At 37.3% G+C, this 25,074-nt stretch overlaps 1 protein-coding gene across 2 annotated transcripts in view; it reads right to left on the reverse strand.

Annotated features, from left to right (window-relative positions):
- Positions 1-792: 792 nt before the first annotated feature.
- The window catches only part of RASA2 (RAS p21 protein activator 2), a 110,768-nt gene continuing 86,486 nt past the window's right edge, over positions 793-25,074 (reverse strand). The window contains exons 15-23 of one of the 2 annotated variants that reach the window (XM_031957861.1): positions 22,821-22,904; positions 22,367-22,444; positions 18,991-19,064; positions 18,307-18,416; positions 16,789-16,871; positions 10,515-10,738; positions 6,656-6,759; positions 4,887-5,076; positions 793-3,574 (exon numbers count right to left, since the gene is read on the reverse strand). In XM_031957861.1, the coding sequence (XP_031813721.1) occupies positions 3,544-3,574; positions 4,887-5,076; positions 6,656-6,759; positions 10,515-10,738; positions 16,789-16,871; positions 18,307-18,416; positions 18,991-19,064; positions 22,367-22,444; positions 22,821-22,904 (978 nt within the window). In that variant the 3' untranslated portion in view covers positions 793-3,543. The remainder of the gene's footprint in view (positions 3,575-4,886; positions 5,077-6,655; positions 6,760-10,514; positions 10,739-16,788; positions 16,872-18,306; positions 18,417-18,990; positions 19,065-22,366; positions 22,445-22,820; positions 22,905-25,074) is intronic. The other variant, XM_031957863.1, reaches the window with a different exon arrangement.

The following is a 25,074-nucleotide window of genomic DNA, read 5'->3' on the forward strand; positions in this document are numbered from 1 at the left end:
CTGAATTTTTAAAAAATTTTAAAAGTTTTTTTAAATTTTAAAAAGTTCAAGGAAAGAAATGGAGAGAGAAAAAATAACTTCAAAGGGATAAACTTTACCCAATTACGGATTTCCAGAACACTAGAATAGACAAACAGAAATCAGCAATTTAAATAATAAAGAATTAACAGTCAGAATCACACAAGATTTAGCAGCTACCACCATAAAGGAGTAGAAAGCTTTTGTTAATACAAAAGTCCAAAAGGCAAAAGCAAGAGGTTTATAGCTGTGAACAATTTATTCTGAGAGATTAAGAATAATTTTATGTGAGAAAAAAAAAAGGGGGCCTTAGTGGAAAAGAGACGTTTCAAGCATTTCTGATGAAAAGATCACATCACACCTGAGTGTTATTTCAAAGTACAAACACAAGATTGCAGAGAGACCTAAAAAAGTTTTTTATTTGAACAACTGGAATAAACTGCATGCTGATATGCTGTTAGCATTCTAAAAGAGGGAGAACCAAATTCCTTTCCGGTCCTGAATCTGAATGCCTTCAATGGGTATTGAGGGATTGAAATACTAGAAGAGCCAGGCACATCAAGTGACAAACTCTGTCTCTTGGAGGAAAGAAATGGAAATCTGCCAGAAAGGCCCAACAGCAATTTTGAAAACAGTACTTTAAATTGTCCTCTTTTTTCTATTTTAGCTTTCGATCATCTCATTACCCTTGTTCTTTCTGTACTTTATAATCCATTTAAACAATTTTGAAGTACCTTGGAATCAGCAAAGAAATCAATTTTCATGCAGAATAAATAGTCTTCCTGGAATTTATTTGAGTAATTTTTCAGCAACAGTTACAAAAGTTTTAAACTTTTTTTTAATACTCTTGATAAGAAAATAAAATTTAAATAAAAATACAATTTTTAACAATACAACACTTACACAAATGAAAACTACTGTTTTGATAACTTACATTTCCAATCGGATCAGAAGCAAATATTAATTGTTAGGTTAATAAAAATGCAAGTAACTTAACATTGGCATCAGTATGGAACAATCATTTGACTCTAGAATGACTTGCACAATTTTAACATCCTGTAATGACATCTGAAATTTAGGCCAGGTGGTTTTCAGCCTTTATAGGATGTACCATCAGAGCAAAATAAAAGTGCGTTTGTTAAAAAGTCTCTATTGAAGAGTTTCTAAAAAATGAACTTTAGGTGACATGAATAAATCTTTGCCGATAAATAACTGAAACCTGCTTAAAAAAATAGAAAAAAAATCAGTTGCAACAAACAATGAAGCCTAATTTTTAACTTTCATCATTATCACAGTGAAAATATTTCCATTTGATTAATGAAGTATATACCCTGGAGTCAAAAATCTTTGCTTTGGCATTGTCACCTGATTTAAAGGCTACTTAAATTTTTAAAAGAGCTTTAAGTCTAAAATTAAGATTTACATTATTTTTGGCTCATTGAAATCAATGGGATAGTCATGGGGCAAGTGGTTATAGGAAGAACCAGAAAAAACTAGCACATAAGGATATATCCTTTCCATCACCCATCCCTTTTTTCTTGTTTTTTTTTCAGGATTCCAGGATGACTCAGAGTATCGAGAGACCAATTCTAGTCAGGGAAGAGACTTGGGAATCAGAAGGACCAGGTCTAGGAAGTGAACAGATGGACAAAGCTAAAGAATATCACTGAGCAATGTTGAGGAGGGTGAAGTCACAGAGAATGCTTCTGCTATGTCAGCCCCTTACTAAATTCCTTAACAAAGTCAATCTTATGAAGAAAACTCATTTACTTATTTGTGTTTCCAATTCTTAGACTGAGTCAAGACCAGGGCACTCCAAATTGGTGGTCTGAATGACAGGATGACGGTACTGTTTTTTCATTACAGACCACAGCTTTGCTCTTGTGACAAATGCTATCTGTGTCCTTTAAGGACAATGACACCCTGGGCCTGCAAGAACACAAGAGAATTTCTCTTGCCACTGAGGAATCACAGAGTAAAAAAAAAATACTCTTGGGGTATTGGCTTGAGTTACCTTGACTGGTGCAGGTAGGTTCCTCATGGTTCTTTTAGGCAGGGGGAGTTCAAAGATTGAATAAAAAGGTACTATGTTAAGTTCACATGCCAAAATATATTATGAACTGTAGCTTATGCTTAAAAACATCAATACCATCAACATAACATAATCCAGACTTATACTGATAAGTCACAGTTTGAAACAGAAAAACATAAATACTCCAAGAACGAAGTACCATAGGGAGTGTTTCTGCATTTAAAAAACAAGAGTACCATGGTTTTTAATACTGATGAAGCAACATATATGCCTTCTACCATCTGCAAAGAGGCAATTGGCTTTTACTGCTTCTATACAATTATCATTTTTAGGGTAAATTATTTCAAGAAAACAAAATTCAAATTTTTGACAAGTAAAACTTGCGAGCCCAAGTTCTACTTAGTCTAGCAAATACTAAACACAAATGCAATACAAACATGTTCACTTAAGAATTGTTTTTTAGAATCAAAAAGACAAAAACAAAAACAAAAAACCCCCCACTGATCATTCAACTGATCATTAGATTATTAGACACTACATGGTATCTATTGTACAATCTGGAACAGGCCAGATTTGTAAAGTGCTCTGAGTGACTGTTTTGGAGTAAAATTCTTTAATGTGAGATGAGTTGGGTCTATTTATGGTGACCCTTCATTCTTCAGGAAGTAAGTGAAATCAAGTGATTATTCTAACCGCCATCTTTCACCGTATCCTTTCTTTTCATCTTCAGAAGTGATAATACCCTGAATTTTCTATTAAAGAAAAATGAGTACCTGATTTTTTTTCTTTTTAAAACACATAGTGGTCTCATCTTATTTAACCTGCCATTACTCATTCCAAATGTAAACAAGATGCACAAATTCCCTGATTTCTCCTACTTGAATCATATGTAAATTTTAAAAGCAAGCACTGGTTTACCTACCAACCCGGCAGTTTTCCAAATATCTGCTTCAGTCACCTTCGTGACCTTTTATGATCAATGGATTATCAAAGAAAATTATTATTTTTAATAGGGAGCTCTGATTGTACAAAATGAAGAGCTCTGGATAGGTTGGTGCCATGTGTTGTAATTTTCTATTGCAATAAACTGTTGGCAGCATATAGCAGGCACTGGTGGTGAACACAGGTTCTTAGATTACAGACAGATTATGAGAAACTGTCTGTAATGGGAGATTTTAGCCTTCATCGTAACTTATTTCCTTAGAAACTGTCTTTCCAATTAAAAGGTTGCAAAAACATGGCTGCAAACACAGCTGATATGAAAAGAACCTTGATTTGAAAAATTTCTGGCAATACATCACAAGGAATAAGCCTCAATATGGCTTCCCAAACAGTTCCATCTATTACATATTAAATACAATGTGAACACAGGTAACATTGAAGCCAATGTCCATTCTTAATACTCTGAACAGTATACATTATGAATAAAAAAAATTCCAATGAAAACAGTAATTCCAGTTTCTTCTGAATCAGTTGGTCATATTCTAATTCCATTAGGACACTTTTCCAACAATTGGATTTTCCCTGGAAAAAAAGATGAAAAGTAATTAAATTTTTTCTTAAAAAACAAGAAAAAGGATGGTAATTGTTTTTGTACTTTATAGTTTTATAAACTGCAACCCTAAAATGCTATCTTTTTGAAAGAAAACAGCACGGAAGTACAGTGAATTATTATGTACAATAAAAGTTAAACTCTGTTTTCTTGAAATAAAAATGCTTTGTTCATTTTTTACTTTCTTCATTATCTTCACTATCATAGAACCTGGAAATTTGGAGATCCCACAGCTGAAACCCTTATTTCATAGAACAGGGAAATGGGATAAAGTAACAGAGCTGTGAGGTAGCAGCCTCTGCTGCTGCGATCATCAACATACATACATTTTACAGACTGATCTGGGGAAAACATGGGTCTCTATTTGTACCTCTATGGCACCAATCATTTACACATATCCTGTGCATCACCTTGCCCATTAATTAGCTAATCTGACAAGCTCACATGAACCATTACAGTGTAACAACAAACTGAACTAGACCATCAGACAGCTCACTGTACTGAAAAATGAGTCTGTGAAAAAAGACAATCGTGTCGAGAATTCAAGTTTTCTAATCATCAGCTCTCTCTACCCCTCCGTATGCATTCTGTATTCACTTATCTGGGGAGACGTCTGATCTCTTCCACAGAATACAAGCTCTCTGAGGGCGGGGATGCTTTGGTTCCTGTCTTTTTATTCCCACTGCCTAGTAAGACAAGGCACTGCGCCTGAGAGCGGGCCAGCCGCAGACTCAGTGTGACAATCACCTCAGACACGCTTAAGATTTGAAGGGGCAGAACAGTGGCCAAAAGACACGGACGAAAGGAGTTTCCCCCCTCGGAGCTCCCCACACCAACATACACCTCCCTGCTGCCATGAGCTGACAAGGTGGTCCGTGACTCAGTGTCGACATGGCGGAGTGTGGAGGACCTGGAGTCTGAGACCCAGCCAAACAGGGGTGGGGGAAGGGTATGTGTGGGTGCCCATTAAATAGCATAAACATGGCAGAACACATCTTGGGACAGACTCCTCCTCAGTTTCAGTTCTACAGGCCTCGCTGTTGTTCAAACCCTACCCTCTACCAAGGCTTTCTGGGTTCATGGATCTTTTAGTCTGGGCTCTCCTGCTAATCACGGGTGGGTCTGGGCAGACCCAGAGAGCGGCTGGCAGCTCTCTCCCCAAGGAGCCCGTGTGGGACCGTCTCTCCAAGGAGAGGAGCAAGCTCGAGGCTAACTTTACTGTCCTGAGGCTTACACATAAGTGCACATACACACACACGTATAGGATCTGCAACAAATACTCACTCACTACCGTATTTGGCATTAGTTGATCTCTTCTTTCTGTACTTTTCATGAGGTTCATTTAGCTTTTCAAGGACGACTTTTATTTGCTGAAGTGTTTTAAAAGTTGTTACAGAGTCCTCAATTGTAAGATAGGAATAATCATCTGGCTCTGTCCGTGGTCCTTGGTAAACTGCTATACTCCCACAAGCCTCTAACAATGGGAAAAAACATTGGATTAGGAAATTAGGCTTATTTTTTAACAATATGACTTCTCTTTCTCTCTCCATCTCTCACTCTGTCTCTGATTTTCTGTCTCCCCCCTCCCTGCTCTGTCTCCCTCTCTTTCTAGCCCCCTCTCCTTCTGTCTCTCTCTCTCTCTCCCTCCCTCCCTTTTCCTCTCTCTCCTCCTCTCCCCATGCTCCCTCTCTCCCTCTATTTCTCCCCCTTCATTCAATCATTCATCAACCAATGCATATTTCTCCCTCTTTCTATCTCTCTCTTTCTGTTTCTGTATCTGTCTCTCTATCCCCCAGCTTTCCTTCTCTCTGTCTCTCCCCTCCCCACACTCCCTCCCTCCATTTCTCCCCCTTCTCCCTCTCTTTCTCTTCCTCCTTCTCTGTTTCTGTATCTCTGTCTCTCTCCCCCTCCTCATGCTCCCTCTATTTCCTCCCCCTCCCTTAAGTGCTGAGCTTGTTTACAATGAGGCTGAAGAACCAGTTTTGTTGCTGCTGCAGCCAGGGGGTATCACGGTGTCCCACCACCTTGGCTGCCTCAGTGTTGTTCTCTATAAAATGGGCTGGGCAAGGAGGCTGCAGATTATCCTAGAGTCCCTGCCTGGATGGTCACAGAGCAGGTCACAAGTGAACTAGAATCTCCGAACTGACACTTTCTGGGTCTTTCGCCTCATGGCTTTTCTCCCTCAACAACAATATATAGCCTATAGCCCAGGATAAAACATTATAGTTACTATCTAGCTAAAACGTAACTCTAGGACAAAAAGATGAGATTTTAATTTCTCTTTATGATACATTAAAAAAAGTGTACTGCTAGTCAATGTTGCAGTGTGCTTTAAGTATTTGGATCAATATTTAAAGGAGCATGAATCATAACCTCCACTTTCTAGTCTGAGTTTTATGGGGATGGAAAGGAAAGGGGGAATGACCCCTTTAGGGGCACACTGCATGTGTGAAGATAAGAAGTGCTGCTCACTTTTTAAAACAAATTTTCATATTTTTTTGTGGTCATTTTAGTTGCTCTCCTGGGTTCTTTTATTAAATTCTCCTATTCCTTCTTTCACTTCACAACCCTAGGCTAAAGATAAAGGTCTGACTGGTGTCACAAATACTGGGATAATCCCATCTCGCTCTCTATGAGTTAGTTGTTACTACAGCATCTTCTTCAAACAAACCAAAACAGCCCCATCTCACGCATTCTTGTTCATCTGGTCATTCACTGACTCGCAAATCTGCTTCTGTTCTATTTGGACACAACATATTTCTTAGCTACCTGGCTAGTCTCTTCCTTTATAAAGACTCAGTGTTCATACACACAATAGTATGAGGATCAATATTCATTAGCCTAACAAAACACATAGCTTTAAAGAAAATTCTATAGCTTGCTGGCTTACACTGGCCCTTTCACATTTTTTCTCCACCAAAAGGAGTAAGTATGATTTTCAGATACTGGAAGGAGGAATGGGAAAAAGACAGGGACTAATACTGATGTTTTCCTCTGGTCATTTCAGAAATGCTATCTCACGTCACATAAATATAGATAAATTTTAAACTTACCTTCCATCTTCTGCAATTTAGGCATGCAAAGGGTAAAAAGGGAATAAATTCTTTCTGTTTCTCTGTCTTCATCAATATCTATCTGGATGTCGGCAGGAACACCTCTATTTATAAAACAGAAAAATAGAATTAATATGCTAATAAGGTAACTTTCTCTTCTAAAAGCATTTGCTAATTTGCTTGCCATTAATCATACAATTCCAATGAGATTTGTCTAAAAAGACTCATGAGGATGCAAAGGGAACAGATCTAATCAGATCAGCTATTAAAAAGAAATGTGGACAAAGGAGCTAGCCCGCCTTTGTTCTACAAAGAGGGCCCAGAATGGTACAGTTCAGAAGGCGTGGAGGCTCAAGGGAAGCCTAGGATGATGGCATACAGCTGTGGCCAGAATGCAAGCCCTGAAACAGAGAAGACTCAGGTTCAGTCCTGCCTCGGACCCCAGTCTGCTGTGTGACTCTGGGCAAGGCATTTAGCCCCTCAATGCTCCCAAGTATCTCTTACTAGCAAAAAAAATGAGAACGGAAGAAGTAATAAACCTTTCAGCTGGGTTGGATGGGGCAAGGATAATAGAAGACAAGGCATGGACCCACACTTAACACCGTATACCAAGATAAGATCAAAATGGGTCCATGATTTAGACATAAAGAACGAGGTTATAAATAAATTGGAGGAACATAGGATAGTTTATCTCTCAGACTTGTGGAGGAGGAAGAAATTTGTGGCCAAAGATGAACTAGAGACCATTATTGATCACAAAATAGAAAATTTTGATTACATCAAATTAAAAAGCTTCTGTACAAACAAAACTAATGCAAACAAGATTAGAAGGGAAGCAACAAACTGGGGAAACATCTTTACAGTTAAAGGTTCTGATAAAGGCCTCATTTCCAAAATATATAGAGAATTGACTCTAATTTATAAGAAACCAAGCCATTCTCCAACTGATAAATGGTCAAAGGATATGAACAGACAATTTTCAGATGATGAAATTGAAATTATTACCACTCATATGAAAGAGAGTTCCAAATCATTATTAATCAGAGAAATGCAAATTAAGACAACTCTGAGATACCACTACACACCTGTCAGATTGGCTAAGATGGACAGGAAAAAATAATGATGATTGTTGGAGGGGATGTGGGAAAACTAGGACACTGATACATTGTTGGTGGAGTTGTGAACGAATCCAACCATTCTGGAGAGCAATCTGGAATTATGCCCCAAAAGTTATCAAACTGTGCATACCCTTTAACCCACCAGTGCTACTACTGGGCTTAAACCCCAAGGAGATACTAAAGAAGGGAAAGGGACCTGTATGTGCCAAAATGTCTGTGGCAGCTGTTTGTAGTAGCTAGAAAATGGAAAATGAATGGATGCCCATCAATTGGAGAATGGTTGGGTAAATTGTGGTATATGAATGTTACGGAATATTATTGTTCTGTAAGAAATGACCAGCAGGATGAATACAGAGAGGCTTGGAGAGACTTACAGGAACTGATGCTAAGTGAAATGAGCAGAACCAGGAGATCATTATACACTTCAACAACAATACTGTATGAGGATGTATTCTGATGGAAGTGGATTTCTTTGACAAAGAGACCTAATTCAGTTTCAATTGATCAATGATGGACAGAAGCAGCTACACCCAAAGAAAGAACACTGGGAAATGAATGTAAACTGCTTGCATTTTTGTTTTTCTTCCCGAGTTATTTTTACCTTCTGAATCCAATTCTCCCTGTGCAATAAGAGAACAGTTCTGCACACATATATTGTATCTAGGATATACTGTGACATATTTAACATGTATAAGACTGCCTGCCATCTAGGGGAGGGGGTGGAGGGTGGGAGGGAAAAATCGGAACAGAAGTGAGTGCAAGGGATAATGTTGTAAAAAAAAACTACCCTGGCATGGGTTCTGTCAATAAAAAGTTATTTAAAAAAAAAAAAAGGATAATGGAAGACAGAGAGGATGCATAATCATTCAGTTCTCACTGTTTCTGTTTTCTCTGCAAAGAATAACTTTTATGCTGGAAATGAAAGGGGAAAAAACCCAGAGGAGCTGATCCCCAGGGAAATAAGGACATGTTGAGAAAGTTGCTCTTCAATTGTCCAGATCAACTCCACCTCAGAGGGCCCTGAAAGAGTGGGCTGGGAGGATCCCCAAGTTGCTACCAATACTTGGTGGGCTGGAGGACAAAGGAAAGGGACACTAAGACTAGATTTGCAGAGAAGGAATGGGCGCTTGGTTTAGATTCCTAGAACATTGGATTGAAGGCTGGCTGGCAAATTTGTACAGGATGCCTGACAGCCACAAGTGACCACGCCTTCCTGAACCACGGGCGATTCTGGGGGATGAAGAGAAGGCGCCGGCTACAGAGCTCTCGATCAGGTGTCCTGCCCATCTGTGAAATGGGGATACCAGCAGCCCTGACCTCACAGGGTGCTGTCTGTCTGCACGGATGCGTCCACCGTGGGCCGGGCCCCAGGCTGAGCGCTCTACAGTGATGGTCTCATTGTATCCTCTCAAGAGCCTGGGAGGGAGTCTGAGTGTGGGCTTCTTGTACAGAGAAGGAAACAGGGCGGACCAAGGGGGGAGGATGGCCAGGATCGCAGGCCCATGAGGGCTGGAGACTCTGGACACATGATGGGCATCCTCTGTCTGCCATGCAGCCCCCTGCTGTGTGTGCGTGGCACTCAGGCTGCCTGTAAGCCCCCTTTGAATGTCCATTCCCCCCACCCCACTTCTCTGCAGCAGAAACAGATGGCTCTTGTAGAGAAGGTGGGGAGACAGACTCTGGGGATCGCCCAGACGGGCAGCAGGGGTCGTGGCTTCTTCCCTCTGCCCTCACCAGACCTCAGTGGAGTCCGGCTCCACAGGCCTCTGACGGGATGATGGGCTGGAGCCTGCCTGCACTTAGCTGACCGAGATGGCTACAGGCAACCCTGAGCTCTGTGACACGTGCAGAAGGCACAGGCTCCTTGTTGGGAAGGAGGTGTGGACAATGGATCTCCCTAGGTGAGTCTGGCCCGAGGGCAGCATCAGAAACAATCAGAGCCACCAGCGAGGAGCCACCGTGTGCTTGGTAGCGGAAATGCTTCCTAACAATTAGAACTGCCCAGATATAGGAGAGACGCCAAGAGACGTGGTCATTGTCCGCCTCCTTGAAGGTCTTCAAGTGGAAGCAGGATGCCCTGTTAGGGATGTGGCCTGGTATACAGGGGTTATTAGATAAGAGACGGCAATAATGTGGCTCCCAACACTCCCTAGTGCTGCTGACCCAGGTTATGGTGTAACTAGAAAATATTTAACAAAAACACAACAGAACGCAGTAAATGTGATGGTGTAGTTTTCTGAAGTCTATGTGCGATCTGCAGGTAATCACTTACGCATAGTTCAGTGGCCCTGTTTCTCTTTGAGTTTGACACCCCTGAACTTAACGCCTATAAATCCCTTCCAGCTCTCAATCTGTGATTTGGGGACCCTTTGAATGTTTTATATCTAGAAGACACTCTCACAGTCTATAGAGTGCCTATACACACGCACACACACATTTTAACAAATGACAAAAGCTGAACAACACTGAAAAGGCAAACAACTTTAAAAGACGGAACAGTCTGAACAACACAATAAACTAACCAAGATTCTGGTGGACTAACAAAGAAACATACCACAGAAGTGGCAGAGAGGTGGCTCACTTTGGGGACAGACAGAGACATGTTTTTTGGGCCTGGCCAATCACTAAACGTTGTCCCAGTCCTTTTAGGCCTTAATTTTCCTAATTCTTATAAAATGAGGAAGAGACTTGTCGTCTCTATTCTATGTGACCATGATGTTTCAGAAGGTGAAGCAACTTACGCAGTACAGGGCGTGCAGCCTGCAGCGTGCTCACTAGTAGCTTTACAGCAAAGCCAGTTCCCGTTCAGGTACGCGGAGGGATGGTAAGCACTCAGTCTCCTCTGGTTGCAGCGGCTTACCCTGCACAGTACTTCTATCCACTCACTTGCCTCAACACAGTTATTTGCCTGGACATAAAGTGGCTTCTCTATATGTGGCTTTTCCATATGTATCACTTGGAACATCTGTGTAGGAATTAAAAAAAGAAATTATCAACACTAATAATTAAAAAATATGTATTACTTTATTTAAAAAACAAAACCTAAATCTTTTTGCATTATTTTTCATTATATATTATTGTTAGTTTGTGAGCTCACCTATATAGTAATATCTGTTTACCCATCAAATGTTTAAGATTAAAAAGGAAATCAATTTTGCTAAAGTATAAATTTTACAACATATACATTTTAAAAAACCTCATGGACCCCAGATTAAGAACATTTCCCTAGAAGAATTGTCTAAAATTTAGGGAACTGTTAATTTGGAATCCTGGTTTTTAGAAGTAAATTTCCTTGATTAACTGAAAATACCATTTTGCAAACCTACCAAGAAACCCAATGAAAACAGAAAAACAAAATTTATCTACCTATAATTTTTATAAAATATTACAAAAATGTGAGCTGTAATTTCTCCAAAGGGTTTTTCATGCCAGAGAATTGTCTAAAATTTAGGGAACTGTTAATCTGGAATCCTGGTTTTTAGAAGTAAATTTCCTTGATTAACTGAAAATACCATTTTGCAAACCTACCAAGAAACCCAATGAAAACAGTAAAAACAAAATTTATCTACCTATAATTTTATAAAATATTACAAAAATGTGAGCTGTAATTTCTCCAAAGGGTTTTTCATGCCAGAAAATAGTGCTTTTGGAGTTATTAGTTTAAGGTTCTTATCATTTTGCCAATTGTTAAATGAAATGAATCAGTAATAATTATGTCAAAATTATAGATTTAATTATTTACCCTACTCCTTGCTTTGGGATCATACTGCTACCATTCATCTATTCTGCACTAGATTGATGCTGATTCCTAAGACAAAACAATCTCTGGATCAAAGAACAGTTAGTGATGCCATTTTTTAAGAATTCAGTTTTATTTTACTTTCTATTCCAAATTCTCTTTTGTACTTCCCCCACCCACTGAAAAGGCAAGAAAAACAAAACCTATTATAAACCATGTATAATCTACCAAAACAAATTCCTGAATTAACTAAGCATGTCAAAAAGAGAAAGGATATATGTGTGAATCTGTACCCTTAATCTGTTGGTTCTCTATTTGGAGTTGAATAGCAGGTTTCATAATTGGAAGTATTGTTATCAAAAAAACTTTTTTAATGGAATGGAAAGTCAAGGAAAAATATGCTCCTCTTAATTTTTTAAAAATAGGTGGGGGAGATATACTAGAGATGTGAAATAAGGCCTACAATTTCAGATGATGTCATTGTCTTATAAGTTTTATTTAACGATTGTGAGACCTCTTAGTGGGGGTGATCTGTAATGTTTGTAATGTAAAAATAAAACACATCAATACTTTAATAGAAAGAGAGGGGTGGTCACAAAGGAGGAAAACCAGGAGAGAGATGAGCTTCAAGAAGGAGCAATCAAAAAGGCCAAGGAAAATAAAGTTTGAGAAAATGTGATTGGTTTGGCAATTGGAGGTCATGGGTAACCTTAGAAACAGCAGTTCCTTAAGCAGACTATAAGCTCCTTAAAAGCAGGGACTATTTCATTTTTGTTCAGCAACTAGTGGTGTTTAACAAATACTTTTTGAATTCAGTTCAACTGCAAAATTCCAGTATAACTGTCTATATATAGAGGCTATCTTTGTGAAGGACCAGTCTAGTTAAGTACAGACTTACTCATAATCAGAAACTGTTACTAGGTGATGAATTCTTTGGCTATAACAACTTACATATGCTCCAAAGCAAGTTGACATATTTTGGAATGTGATGACATTAATATGAAAGTAGATACACAGAAAAATAGTGGAAAAGATAATGGAAAAGAAGATTGGGAAAGGGAAAGAGGCAAAAGTCTTCAGTGAATACTTTTTCTGAGAATGAAAGATATAAGCATTACATAAAATCACCAAGAAAGTCAAACTGGCTAAAATTTAATGGATATGATATGAATCGTTATTGTTGTCAGCATTACTTTGGAATCAACTATCAGCACACTGTTAGAGATCATTTGGTTAGAACAAAAGAAAACTAACATTAAAATTTTGAAAAAGGCATAATGGTAAAAAGATAGCTCCAACCTGAACCATTTAAATATACTAATGACTATGAAATTTGGAAAATGATTTGGAGAGGGGGGATATTAACTGTCAATATTTATGAGAAAGTTAATCTAAGTTGGTGATTTGCTATAAGAAGGTGGCAAATGAAGTCTGGAAATGGCTGTAACTGACAAATACTTCCTTGACAGGAAGAGAGATATGGTAACCAAAGGCAAAGCTAACAGTATGGAAGATAAAATAACATATAAAATACTATCAGGAATAGGATGATGGAAAAGTATAAGCAATTTGGTCTCTCAAAATATGCAAGGAGGAAAAATATTATGCAGAAAATTTGGCATGAGAGCCAATCAAGCCAGATAGTCCTGAAAACATTTATAGAGGAAACTGGAAGGACAAATATAGATGTGAAACTGAACAGGTGTCTCAGTATTTTTCTAGTTTTCTAGTCTCTTCACTGATGACACTAGAAAAATTTTTGGATAGTAACATCTGTATCTACTATATAAGGAAGCAAAAATGGAATTTAAGTTAATTAGATTGGGAAAATGGCCAAATCCAACAAAACAGAAAGAGGAAATGCAAGCAGGGATTGACAGCCTTGAAGGTACTCACTATCAGTAATTACTTTTTGAGCTTAACAAACTCTATCCACCTATTTCTTTTAGATACCATGAGTTTCCAGTGGATCTTGCTGGCTCTGCTCCATGACTTACACCAGCAGTGATCAGGAATAGAAGAGGTAAGGGTAACTGATTAAGTACCAGCACAGCCTAAATATGACGTAAGAACCAGGGCAGAGGTTGGAAAACAGTAAAACTCAAATGTTTTAATTCTAGGCTCAAGTATATGAAGGGAAGAAAAGGCTAAGGAGAACAGGGAGGAATTGAAGGAATCCAATTGATTCAGTCGAGCTAGCAAACTAACAAACATTTAAAGGCCTACTATGTGTCAGTCACTATGCTAAGCACTGGAGATTCAAGGAAAAAAAAACAGTTTTCACCTTCAAGGAGCATACTGTAATGGAAAAAATAAATAATTGTACAAATAAGATGCACAAATAACAAATCAGAGATGACCCCAAGAGAGGGCTCTAGTCCTAGGCATCTTACAAAAGGCGAGATTTTAGTTGGATTTGAAGGGAGCCAGGGGAGCTTGGAGGAGATGAGAAGGGAAACTCATCCGGGTGTGAGAGAGAAAGCCAATAAAAAAGGCAAGAAGCAGAGAGAAGCAGCAAGGGATCTGGTGTAATCAGATCAGAGTACATGGAAGGGAGAGATAGGGAAAGGTCAAGTATGGAGGACTTTAAAAGTCAAACAGCATTTCATATTTGGTCCTAGAGGTAATCGGAAGTAAATGGAATTTTTTGAGTTGGGGTCAGTGAAGGTAGTAGTAATGTTTTAAGAAAATCAGAGTAGAGTGAGAGAGACAACGCAGAGATCAAGCAGCCAGCTAGAACAAGACAGCATAATGAGTGCTGGGTGGCAACTATGTCAGAGAAGAGAGTAAGTATGGAGGGGGTTAAGAATACAGAATTAACAGGACTTGGCAAAAGATTAGTAGTGGGTTAGGGAGACTGAGGAGAAGAGGAAAACACTTCAAAGAAAGGGACTGAATTAGGCGTGTTCAAAACATTCTTGGGTGGCAAGCCCAGGTGAGTGGGAAAATGGTAGTGCTCTTAATCACCAATAGATGGAAGTCTGGGAGAAAGGGGGCAGGGTGAGGAGGTGAATTTAGTTTTCTGGAGTCTGAGATGTTCATGGGCCATCCAGTTTGAGATGTTCAATAGGAGTTAGAGAGAGGGAAGAATCGGGACTGGAAAAGTAAATTTAGGAATTATGAGCTGATGAAAGAGATGAAAACTGAATCAATGGAAGTTGTAAAATAGCACAGAAGGAGCAGAGATGAAGGCCCAGGAAAGAGCTCTGGGAGATACCTATGGCAGAGGGGTAGATGTGTAGATGAAGAGACAAAGAAGAAGGAGGAATAGTTATCAAACAAGTAGGAGAAGAAGGAAAAAGCAGTAATGAAAGCCTACAGGGAAGAGGCTGTCAAGGACCAACAATATAAAAGGCTGCAAAGGAGTTAAGAAGAATGAGGGCTGAGAAAAGGTCCCTAGGTTTGGTAATCAAGAGGTCACTGCAAATTTTTAACAGAGCAGTTTCAGTTGAATGATAAGGCTGGTAACCAAACTACTGAGAGGTTAACAGTGAAAAGAAAGCAAGTAAAGGTACCAACTGTAGACGGCCTTATCAGAGAAGTGTGACAGTTAGTGAATATGAGAGGATCAAAGGGAATGGGGTGGGGACGGAGGTTGAAAATTGGGGAGAGCTGGCCAGGGAGCTAGCAAGAAAGTACCCAATAGAAAAGAGACTGAAGATTGAGTGAAATTACAGGGATGATCGGGGAGGGAGTGTGTGTGTGTGTGTCAATATGTTGGAAAGAGAGAGGATGGAATGATCCCCTTGTACATGTAGGTTTGCTTCAGCAAAGAGAATGGTAACCTCCTCATGTAAGACGGGGATGAAGGAGGCAGCAGGAGCAGAAGACATGTAGAAGATGGGAGTTGAGAAGGAGGGGAGAAAAAGGGGAAAGAATAGGAGGGAGAACCAGGGCAAGAATAAAAAGGTTTGGAAAAGGCATTGTGGTGAGTGCACTGGATAGTGAACTGTGGCCCTACTGAGAGAAGGATCAAGTGGAGATTACATTATATAAATTTGTGATGACCTCATCTCTTTGGTGACTTTTTTCCAATTTGCTGTGAGGACAATGGGTGATAGGAACAGTCTAAGCCTGGAGCTGGAAAGTGGGAGAGGCTGCAGGAACTCCAAGAAAAGTACTGAATGTCAAGGAGTCAAGATGAGGGAGGAGAGAGTAGTTAATGCAGAATTGGAGAGACTGGAGCTCCAGTGAGGACAAACAACAGTCTCAGGGGTTGTTAGCTAGAGGGGGCAATGGAATGACAAAAAAGCATAGTAGATAAAGGAATTTCAGAGCTTATGAACATGGACACAGAGTTGTGGGTGATGGCAAGAAGAAGCATATGGGACCATTTCCATAATTAGCTGGGAAAAGGTAGAGGAGGACATGGAAAACCAGCAGTTGAGGAACTGAGAGAGTGGGTGTTTGAGGGCATATTAATACATATGTTGAAATCTTTTAGTGTGAGGGTAGGAGTTGAGGAAGAGAGAAAGTTTGTGAGTTAGGCACTTAACTCAATGGGTAAAGAAGGAGAATATTGTGAAGATAACAGATAACCTACCAGACTCTAGATGATAAACAGACTAGAATGGACCTCAAAGATAAAGAAGTACCTGAGTGATGAGAGCAGAGGGACCATCTGGGAGTGGCAATGGGTTTAGGACAAGTAAAATGGGACTGCTGGAAAGGACAGTATACAGATGTTCAGAAAGCAGAATCCTAGAATTCAAGATCAAGGAGATGGTAGTTTGGAGGTAATGCTAAAGCCTAAAGTATGACCATTTTATGAGTGGTTATGGTAAAGCAAAGATTTTAGTTCATGGGAATTAAGATGGATGAATTAGGTGGTGAAGATTCTCAAGAAGGCAACAACGTGTGCTCAGAAATCATCTCTTCAAGAGAAGATTCTTAATCTTTCTTTGATGTCATAGATTGCTTTTCAAAGTGTTTTTAAATGCATAAAATAAAATACATAAGATTTTGAAGGAAAACAAGTTCACAGACTTCAAGTTAAGTGCTCCTGCTTAACCCCAGTACTTTGCAGATGAGAGAATTGAGGCCATGAGAAACTATATAACTCGTCTTGTCACAAAGGTAAGAAGTAGCAGAGCCGGGATTTGAAACCCAGGTCCTTTGATTCCCAAACCAGCACTCTTTCAGTTATACTATGTTTAGTACAGAGAACATCATATATGTCATGATTTCAATGAAGTAACAATATACTTTAAAACATTCATACAATGTTCATTCATGGAAAATCTCAATTACTAAAGAGAACATTTTAAATAACTTACGTTTTTCTTATTAAAAGAACTCTCTTCTAATTTTTCCACAGCAAGAATGTTTCTAATTGGAATGGTATAAATTGCATCTTTGCCTAAAAAAATGAAATGGATACATAAATGAATTGAAATAATTCTGAAAAACAAAAACAAGAAACATCATGAATAGGAGGTAGACAAAACAATATATACCTTTTGTTACATATTCTTTCCCATTACAGACTTAACCTTTTTTAAGCTTTAGTTGCTCTCCCATATTTACAAGGAATTCCAAAAATTATATGTCAATATCAAAGTCACAGTTCCTTTAGAAGAAATGTGCATTTGGTAAAAGTGTATGTGTGTATGTAAACATATACATACATACATACGTGCACAGACACACACACAGTTCTACTCTTGATTTTTACCAATGAAATCAAAAGTCACTAGAAATATGTTTGTATACACTTACATAGATATTTTACAGTAGAAATACATGAGACCTCATAAAAGACAAAAAAAATAAGAACTGGAACAATTTGTATATCAATTATAACCATATACACATATAATATTGATATTGTATGTATATACACATAAACATATACATATCTATACATACATATCTACACACACATATCTATCAATATCTATATCTACATATCATCATCAGCAATAATTCCAGAGGGGACAAATACAAAAGAGTAAAGGGTACATGGAAGTAAAACAGGAATTTAAAAAATTACCTTATTTAGGTTAATATACACTAAAAACAAACTAACCCAAACTTTAAGTGAAATTTATGATAATACCATTTTAAAATTGTGTTTGTATATCCAAATGTTTATTTTTGTTGACAGTTATGAGGCTTAAAAAAAATTTTTTAAGTGACCCTTTTACAAGTGGGTATATGTAAATATTTGTTGTGGCTCAGTCATTCACTCATATCTGACTTTGCAATCCCTGTGGATGACAACCAGGCCAGGCCCTTTCTCCTTCATTGCCTCCTAAGGTCTATTCAGGTTGATAGTTTTTGTATATGTACATGTGTGTATGTATATGCATACACAAACATATATTTGTATATGACTTATATACAAAAAGTGAGATATTTTTAATAATAAAATTTAAAAACTCTATTTTAAAAGCACCATATCTTGTTTTATTTCTATATATAATTGAGTCATTTTCGGCCATGTCCATCTTTTCATCCTATTTTGGGGTTTTATTGGCAGACACTTGAGTGGTTTGGCATTTTCTTCTCTAGTATGTCTCCATTTTAGAGATGAGGAACTGAGGCAAAGAGGGTAAGTGACTTGACCCGGGGGGAGGGATGGGGGGGGGGGAGGGAGGGAATGTCACACAGCCAATAAAATGTTTTAGGCCTAATTAGATCTCAGTTCTTTATGATTTTAGGGAGGGCTCTACCCTCTGCACTAGTCAGCTGCCCCTCTTGCTCCTAAGCAGACAAGCAGAACTTTATTTTCACTAGACACATGAGAGACCCATAAACAAGTAAAACCCACCACAATATAGAGTAAGCACAACTACCTGGTTGCTTGTGGTAGGTGAGTTCTCGACTTGTTAGGCAGAACCATCGTTTCTTGAAATTTTTTTTCCCAATCCGATTTCTTCCCTGAGCTCGTTTGTACATTTCACTGTTAAAACAATGCAGAAATGCATTTAGGCCCATAGATTCACACAGTAATACTGCCCCCTACATTTTAAACATCTGTGTATCTAAAAACAGTTTTGAAAAATTGTCTTCATCCTATCTTACACAAATTGAATTTTGCATTTGAATATTAAGGCATATCTTTTTTGTTTTAGTACTTATACTTATGTCACAAAGCATAAAAGGGCTGGCTGAGTGCTTCCGGGATTAAAGGCAACTGCAGAGGAATTTATTAAAAATGTCAAGAATTATCATCATCCCTTATATTTATTCAGTAACTTAAAATTTTTAAAGAACAATGATGTAAGCAGGAAACGTATTATTCATGCACGACACAGATGAAGAACCTGAGACAGTTATGTAAATTTATTTAAAGTAATACAATTAGTTGGTAGCTAAATCTCCAAAGGCTTTTGACTTCCACCATCTCATATACTTTGCACTGACATGATATTTAAAGTCTTTCCTATAAAACTACTTTAAAAAGCATGTGCACATACATACACACACACACACACACACACACACACACACACGTAAGAATTTGATTAAATTACCCTTCTTTTAAATGCACTGGCTCACTCATACCACTGGGTTCTTTACTTTCAGTAGATGAAATTTCTTCCAAGAACTAAATGAAGAGAAAAGAGTTTACATAAAAATCGCTGACATAATGAAAGTTACATTAAAAAATTAGTCAGACTATTCCTCAAGTTAAATTTATAACACAAGTTATTCACTATAAAGGTAAAGCTTCTAGTTAACAGAAATTTGATAAACAAAGATTATATAGCACAAAGGTCACTAATTTATATCCTCTAATGCAGGGGTCCTCAAACTACGCCATGGGCCAGATGTGACAGCTGAGGATGTTTATCCCCCTCACCCAGGACTATGAAGTTTCTTTATTTAAAGGCCCACATAACAAAGTTTTTGTTTTTACTATAGTCTGGCCCTCCCACAGTCTGAGGGACAGTGAACTGGCCCCCTATTTAAAAAGTTTGAGGACCCCTGCTCTAATGGGAGGGGTTTATGGGAAAACATGACCTGAACCATGGCAAGAAAGGAATACAGTGGATTCCTTCCCATGGATACATCTTGCTTCTTTGAATGGAATCCTTTAGAAGTAACAAGAGTAATAAGGGGAAAAAGACAATTCCTATGCATTTGGAGATCTATGTCCTTGTGTAGAGGTATTCAGGAGAATTAGTGATTCTACATCTATAATCTACAGATTTCTTTGTGATCCACAAATGACCATCCCAACGCCTAGACAGAGTTCCTCAAGGCCTAATCTTCCCAACTTCCTTTGACCAAAACCTAGCAATGATGGTGATTTAGGTAACTAAAATTTAAGAACATTCTTCAGATTTTCTTCTCTTAAGGACTGTCTTTCTCCACAAGCTAAAAAAGGAGTTGATAGCCAGAGACCTTAAGCTAGGGTAGAACAGTATGAAAGAAGGCATAGGAGAGCAAACACCAGTTACTACATGACTAATGGCCTGATATCCACACTAAAATTTGTAAATTTTGGACTTTCTAGTACTGTATATAGCCAGTCTTCATTCATAACCATGTAGAATACCAGCATATCTGGCTAAAAAAAAATCTTAGCAGTCCAGAAGCCACGAAGAAAACTTGAGACTGGGGGGTGAAGTATAGTCATACTCAATGAAAACTTGAGTGGGTGATTCAGGGCAGAGAAAACAAGACTAAACTCCTACCATTCTTAAATCTTTTCTTGACTGGCATTATTAACTGCATTTTTTGATTATATCAGCATTTGTTCAGCCATAGCCAACTTCAGAAAAAAATCTGTGTCTGGCATATCAGAAAAAAAGAACCACATCTTTACAACAAAAGATAGAGGATCAGAATCTTGCCAACATAAGTCAGCCCACAATATCCTACTAATGTTTCAGCAATGTCCTAGGAATAAAAGGACAGCTTAGTTTAGCCAGTTCTTTTGAAATAAGAGAGAATTTATTTTCAAAAGCCTTGATGGCTGGCATTTTTAGCTTTAAAAAAACTTATCATTTTTCTTGTTTTGAAATGAACTCTATTGATTTCTTCTTTTTGTCATTATTTTCATTTATTGAATGTTGCCTCAGAGTATGAAAATAGTTTTTAGTGTAACAGAATCTCTTACCTTCCGAAGTATTAAAACAATGTACATATAATTCTATAAATAAAAGCATTAAAAATAATTTCTTCTCAGTTTTAGAAATGAAAAGGCCTTCAGAAAGCATCACCTTCTTCCTACCTGGGCAAGTGACAAACTTCCTGGGCCTTCATTATAAAAAAAGTGGGCTGGATAAAACAAGAGATGCCTCTGAGGTCAATGATTCTAAGATGAACAAAGTCATTTAGTTCTAAATGATAACTTTAGTAAGAGGGAACCCACAATCTTTTAAGAAAATTTATTCCAATTTTACACAGCTTTAATTGTCAGTATTTTTTTTTCCTTATGTCAAATTAAAAACCTATCTCTTTGTGTTTTCTTAATTTCTGCTATCTGGCACCAAGGAGAACAATCATTCATGCTAGTCTTTCAAACACTAGAAGACAGTTCTCATGTTCTTTCAATACCCTCCCATATCCATGTCTTCAATTCTCTAGGTGAAACGTAAGTAGTCCCTTCAATAATTTTACCATAACATGGCTTTGAGTCACTGGACTATCCTGGTCACCGCTCTCTGATGATGTTTGGATTTGTTCTTAAAATGTGGCCTCCAGAACTGAATATAGCATTCCAGATGTGATCTGACCCAAGCAAGGAACAATAGGACCATTTATTCTTCGTTCTGGATAGCACGTCTCTTTTAATGCAGCTAAGCTGCTTTTTTGGCTGTGATGCCACACTGTTGATTCATGATGAACTTCCAGTCTACTGAAACCTCCAGAACTTTTGCACAGAAATCAAGTCTAGTCTTTTCCCAATCGACAAATTCTAAGTACAATATTTAAAACTTATTCCTATTACCTGACATCTTATTTGACTTGACTCACTGTTTTGGTATGCTGAGATCTTGATACTGGCTTTGTCATTTAACATACTTGCTATATCCCTCTGAGTTTTATATGTCATCTGTAAACAAGCATGTTATTAATGCCCCAACATTCAAGCCACTGAAGGACTATGGAGAGATCCTTTGCTCACTATTATATTGGGTGCCTCTCTCCAAGGAGAAAACAAACCATCAATGATTATATCTTTTGATATGACTGTTCAACTAGTACAACAGCCTAAACGTCTCCTTCTACTCCAGACGATAAAAAGATAAGACTTTGTCAAATAGGTTAACTTTTTCCTCAGTGAATTTTATAGGTATTTTTAGTAAGGTAAGTCTTGTCCAAATTCAACAAAGTAAGAGCTTGAAATATTAAGTATTCTTTCAATATGCTCTTTACTGCTAAGTAATCTCATGTTTTCATATACAGTGACATATATACATTACTAATTGTAATTCTTTCCATTAATTTACCTTGTTTTACACTTAATATTCAAGACTTTAAAATAGGTATTATGTTTGAAAATAAAAGTGTAATCTTTAAAAAATATTCTATAAGTAGGACTTTTTTCAATAAACCAAACTAGGCTCTCTTACCTTTAGTCATTCTATAAGAATGATAATTATTTATTTTTGTTGGATTAAACATTGAGACAATGGCATATTGGCTTCCAGCATTGAATGACTTGCTATTTTATAACAGAAAGAAAGTTTCACGTACTGTAGGATCTTAAAGTTTAAAGACGAAATTAAATTTGACTTTAACCCTGAGAACAACATGAAGTTTGAGAAAATGATAAAAAAAAAAAATCCACAGAAAAACATTTTTTGTGTACCTCTCATGCCTAAGAAATACTATTTTATTAATTCAAATACACATAGGTAAAGGATTCTTAAGTATTAACAGAGAATACTATCATACCTTCTTAACTGCTTCAATATACCTCTCTTCTTGAAACATTTTGAAAAACTCGCACATGAATGTCTCTTTGAAACTTGACTAAGAAATAAAACAAAATTTTTATTAGAAGAAGCCCAAATCTATCACAAAAAAACAATTCATACACCCTGAGACAAGACATGAGGGACTCAAAAAGGCAATGGAAGGGGATGATTATGAGGTAGGTCTAATATATGAATAGAGTGGACAGGCCTTATGAGCCATCCATTTATGTTTTCTACCTCCTACTCTAGAAATTTACTTCAAAGACCACAATGAAGCTCCTCAAAGAGCTGTGTAAGAAAAGACTGCTGTATTTTGTCTATTATTATTTGCAGGAAAGTAGTGGGAAGGGGTGAGAAGGAAAGAATTTGTGATGATAGTGTCTAAAAATTTGAACATGGCTAGAGTAAAAAGTCAAGATGACTACACTCACCTTACTTTTAGACAGACTTCCCCAACTTCCCAAAGTCTGAATGGCTTTTGAGATGAGAGTTAATGTTCTAATAGTCTGTGCATCCTAAAGAATTTTCAAAAGAAACAATCATGTTCCTGATAAGATATCAATAAATATATTTTATGTCAAAAATAGACATGACAGATCAAGGAACCTATTTTTCTCCCCAAAAGGGTAAAAAAGTAGAGTAGAATAAATCTAAGTCAATTATTAGGCTGAAAAGGAGGTTATTTCAGGCTCAAGTCCTAAACTGAAGAAATTAAAAACTAAAGATCCTAGAAAAATAGAAAAATTTTCCCAAAGAAGTCAGATTTTTAAAAGACAATTAATTTAATCAACGAATACACATTAAATATGTTATCCCTTTTCTTAAACTTCTGATATACTACACCCATTTACTCATTTTTAGGATGTCCACTTTAATTCCTTTTTCTACATTTGTTTGAAAATAACAATTTGTAAGCATACTCTTCAGTGGTCTCATATATGTTCAATGGTTTCCATGGAACTTAAGGCCAACTTTTCTAGCTATAGTAATAAGAAAAGAAAGAAATTAAAGGACTACTTATCAGCAAAGATAGAAACACCTTGGAAATTACCAATGAATTTAAATGGGAGAAGGAGAGAGAAATCACCAGAGAAATCTAAGAAAGAGGAATTAAAGATTCTTAAAGAGTAGTCACATTAAATATATCACATATATTTATGTGTGTATGTATGTGTGTGCACGCGTGCATATGTGTGTTTGCTTACATCACTGCTTAAATTTTTTCACCAGATTCATTTAATTCTTAACTCAGTACCTATGTAAGACTACTGGAAGTTCTCACCAGGTCTTTTTGCAAAGTTATTCTCTAATTCTATCTATAAATAATAAAATTATTTAAAGCTGTTACAAGACAATTTAAATTTGGTATTAAACTCAATATTGTGACTAAGCTAAATTATCTTTCCTGAACAAAAGAATGCATGAAGTGTAGTAAAATGAAAAAGAAATGAGGCGGGGAGTCAGAAGGCCTGGCTAGCACCTAGTAGGTATTGTCAACCTCCATTTTATCATCTGTAAAATAGAGATATGCTACTTAAACTATGAACCTGTCAGGGTTATTGTGAAGAAAAAGTGGATGAGAAAATCATCATGTAAATTGTATAATGGCATAAAAATGCGAGCGCAGAAGGTTGGTATATTTCAGGTCCTGATTGGCAATTCTCTCATTTATTTCTTGATCATTTTTAGTTTACTACATTCCTCACATTGTTTGCTTTACACCATTTTGATGCTGGTCCACTCAAAAGATTATCTACCTCCTACTTTACTAAAAAAGTTGAGCACATTTGATGTGAGCTTCCTTATAAATCTTTCATTTCCCTTCAAAATAATTTCTTTCTCCCTCAAATGAAAAAGCATGCCCTCCTTTCAATGGTTAACTCCATCCATGTCCCCAAATCATGAGACAATTTTATCTCTTTTCTCCACTATCTAGATATAGTTTCTGCTTTTCTTTAGTTGAATTGCTTGCTTCCTCTGACTCCCCTGAGACACTCAAAATAAAAATGACAATTTTTAAATTTAGTTTTACCACTAAATTTCTTGAGAATAGTTTATTATATTAACTTCCTTGGTTTCCTTAATACCTCATCACTCCTCAGTTCCCAATAATATAGCTTTTACCACCAAATGTTTTCCTGAAACTGCTCTTTCAAAAGTCACCAATGATCTCTTAATCAAGAAATTCAATGGCCTATTCTCATTTCTTATTTTTTCTAACCTCTCTGCAACCTGCATCATATTAGTGATGATGTCATCATTGAGACTTCTTCTCTGACTTCTGTTACAGCTCATAGCTCTTAAATGATGGTCAAACACTTCCATTTAGATATCCCTCTACCATCAAGATCTAAATGGCCTATATACCCTTTTCCTCCTCTTCTCTCCCAACCCAAAGGAATGAAATCTTGTGGCTGAACCCTCAGTGAAAATACTTTGTTCTGATCTTCTCTACTCTTCAGAGAAAACTCTGGTTTATAAACCCTCTTTTCTTAAGAATCATTCTTAACTTATTTCGAGTACTTTACTCGGGCAGATCTAACTAAAATTTAATGCGTAACTGCATTTTTGAGAAAATGGAAACTATATATTATACATAGAAACTTTTGATATTTTTGCCAAAGGATCATGCAACATGATTATAAACTAGAAAATTGCTGAAACTGTATCTGTTTCCAGCTGTGT

Source organism: Sarcophilus harrisii, chromosome 3 (genome assembly GCF_902635505.1).
Source record: "Sarcophilus harrisii chromosome 3, mSarHar1.11, whole genome shotgun sequence".
Lineage (NCBI taxonomy): Eukaryota > Metazoa > Chordata > Mammalia > Dasyuromorphia > Dasyuridae > Sarcophilus > Sarcophilus harrisii.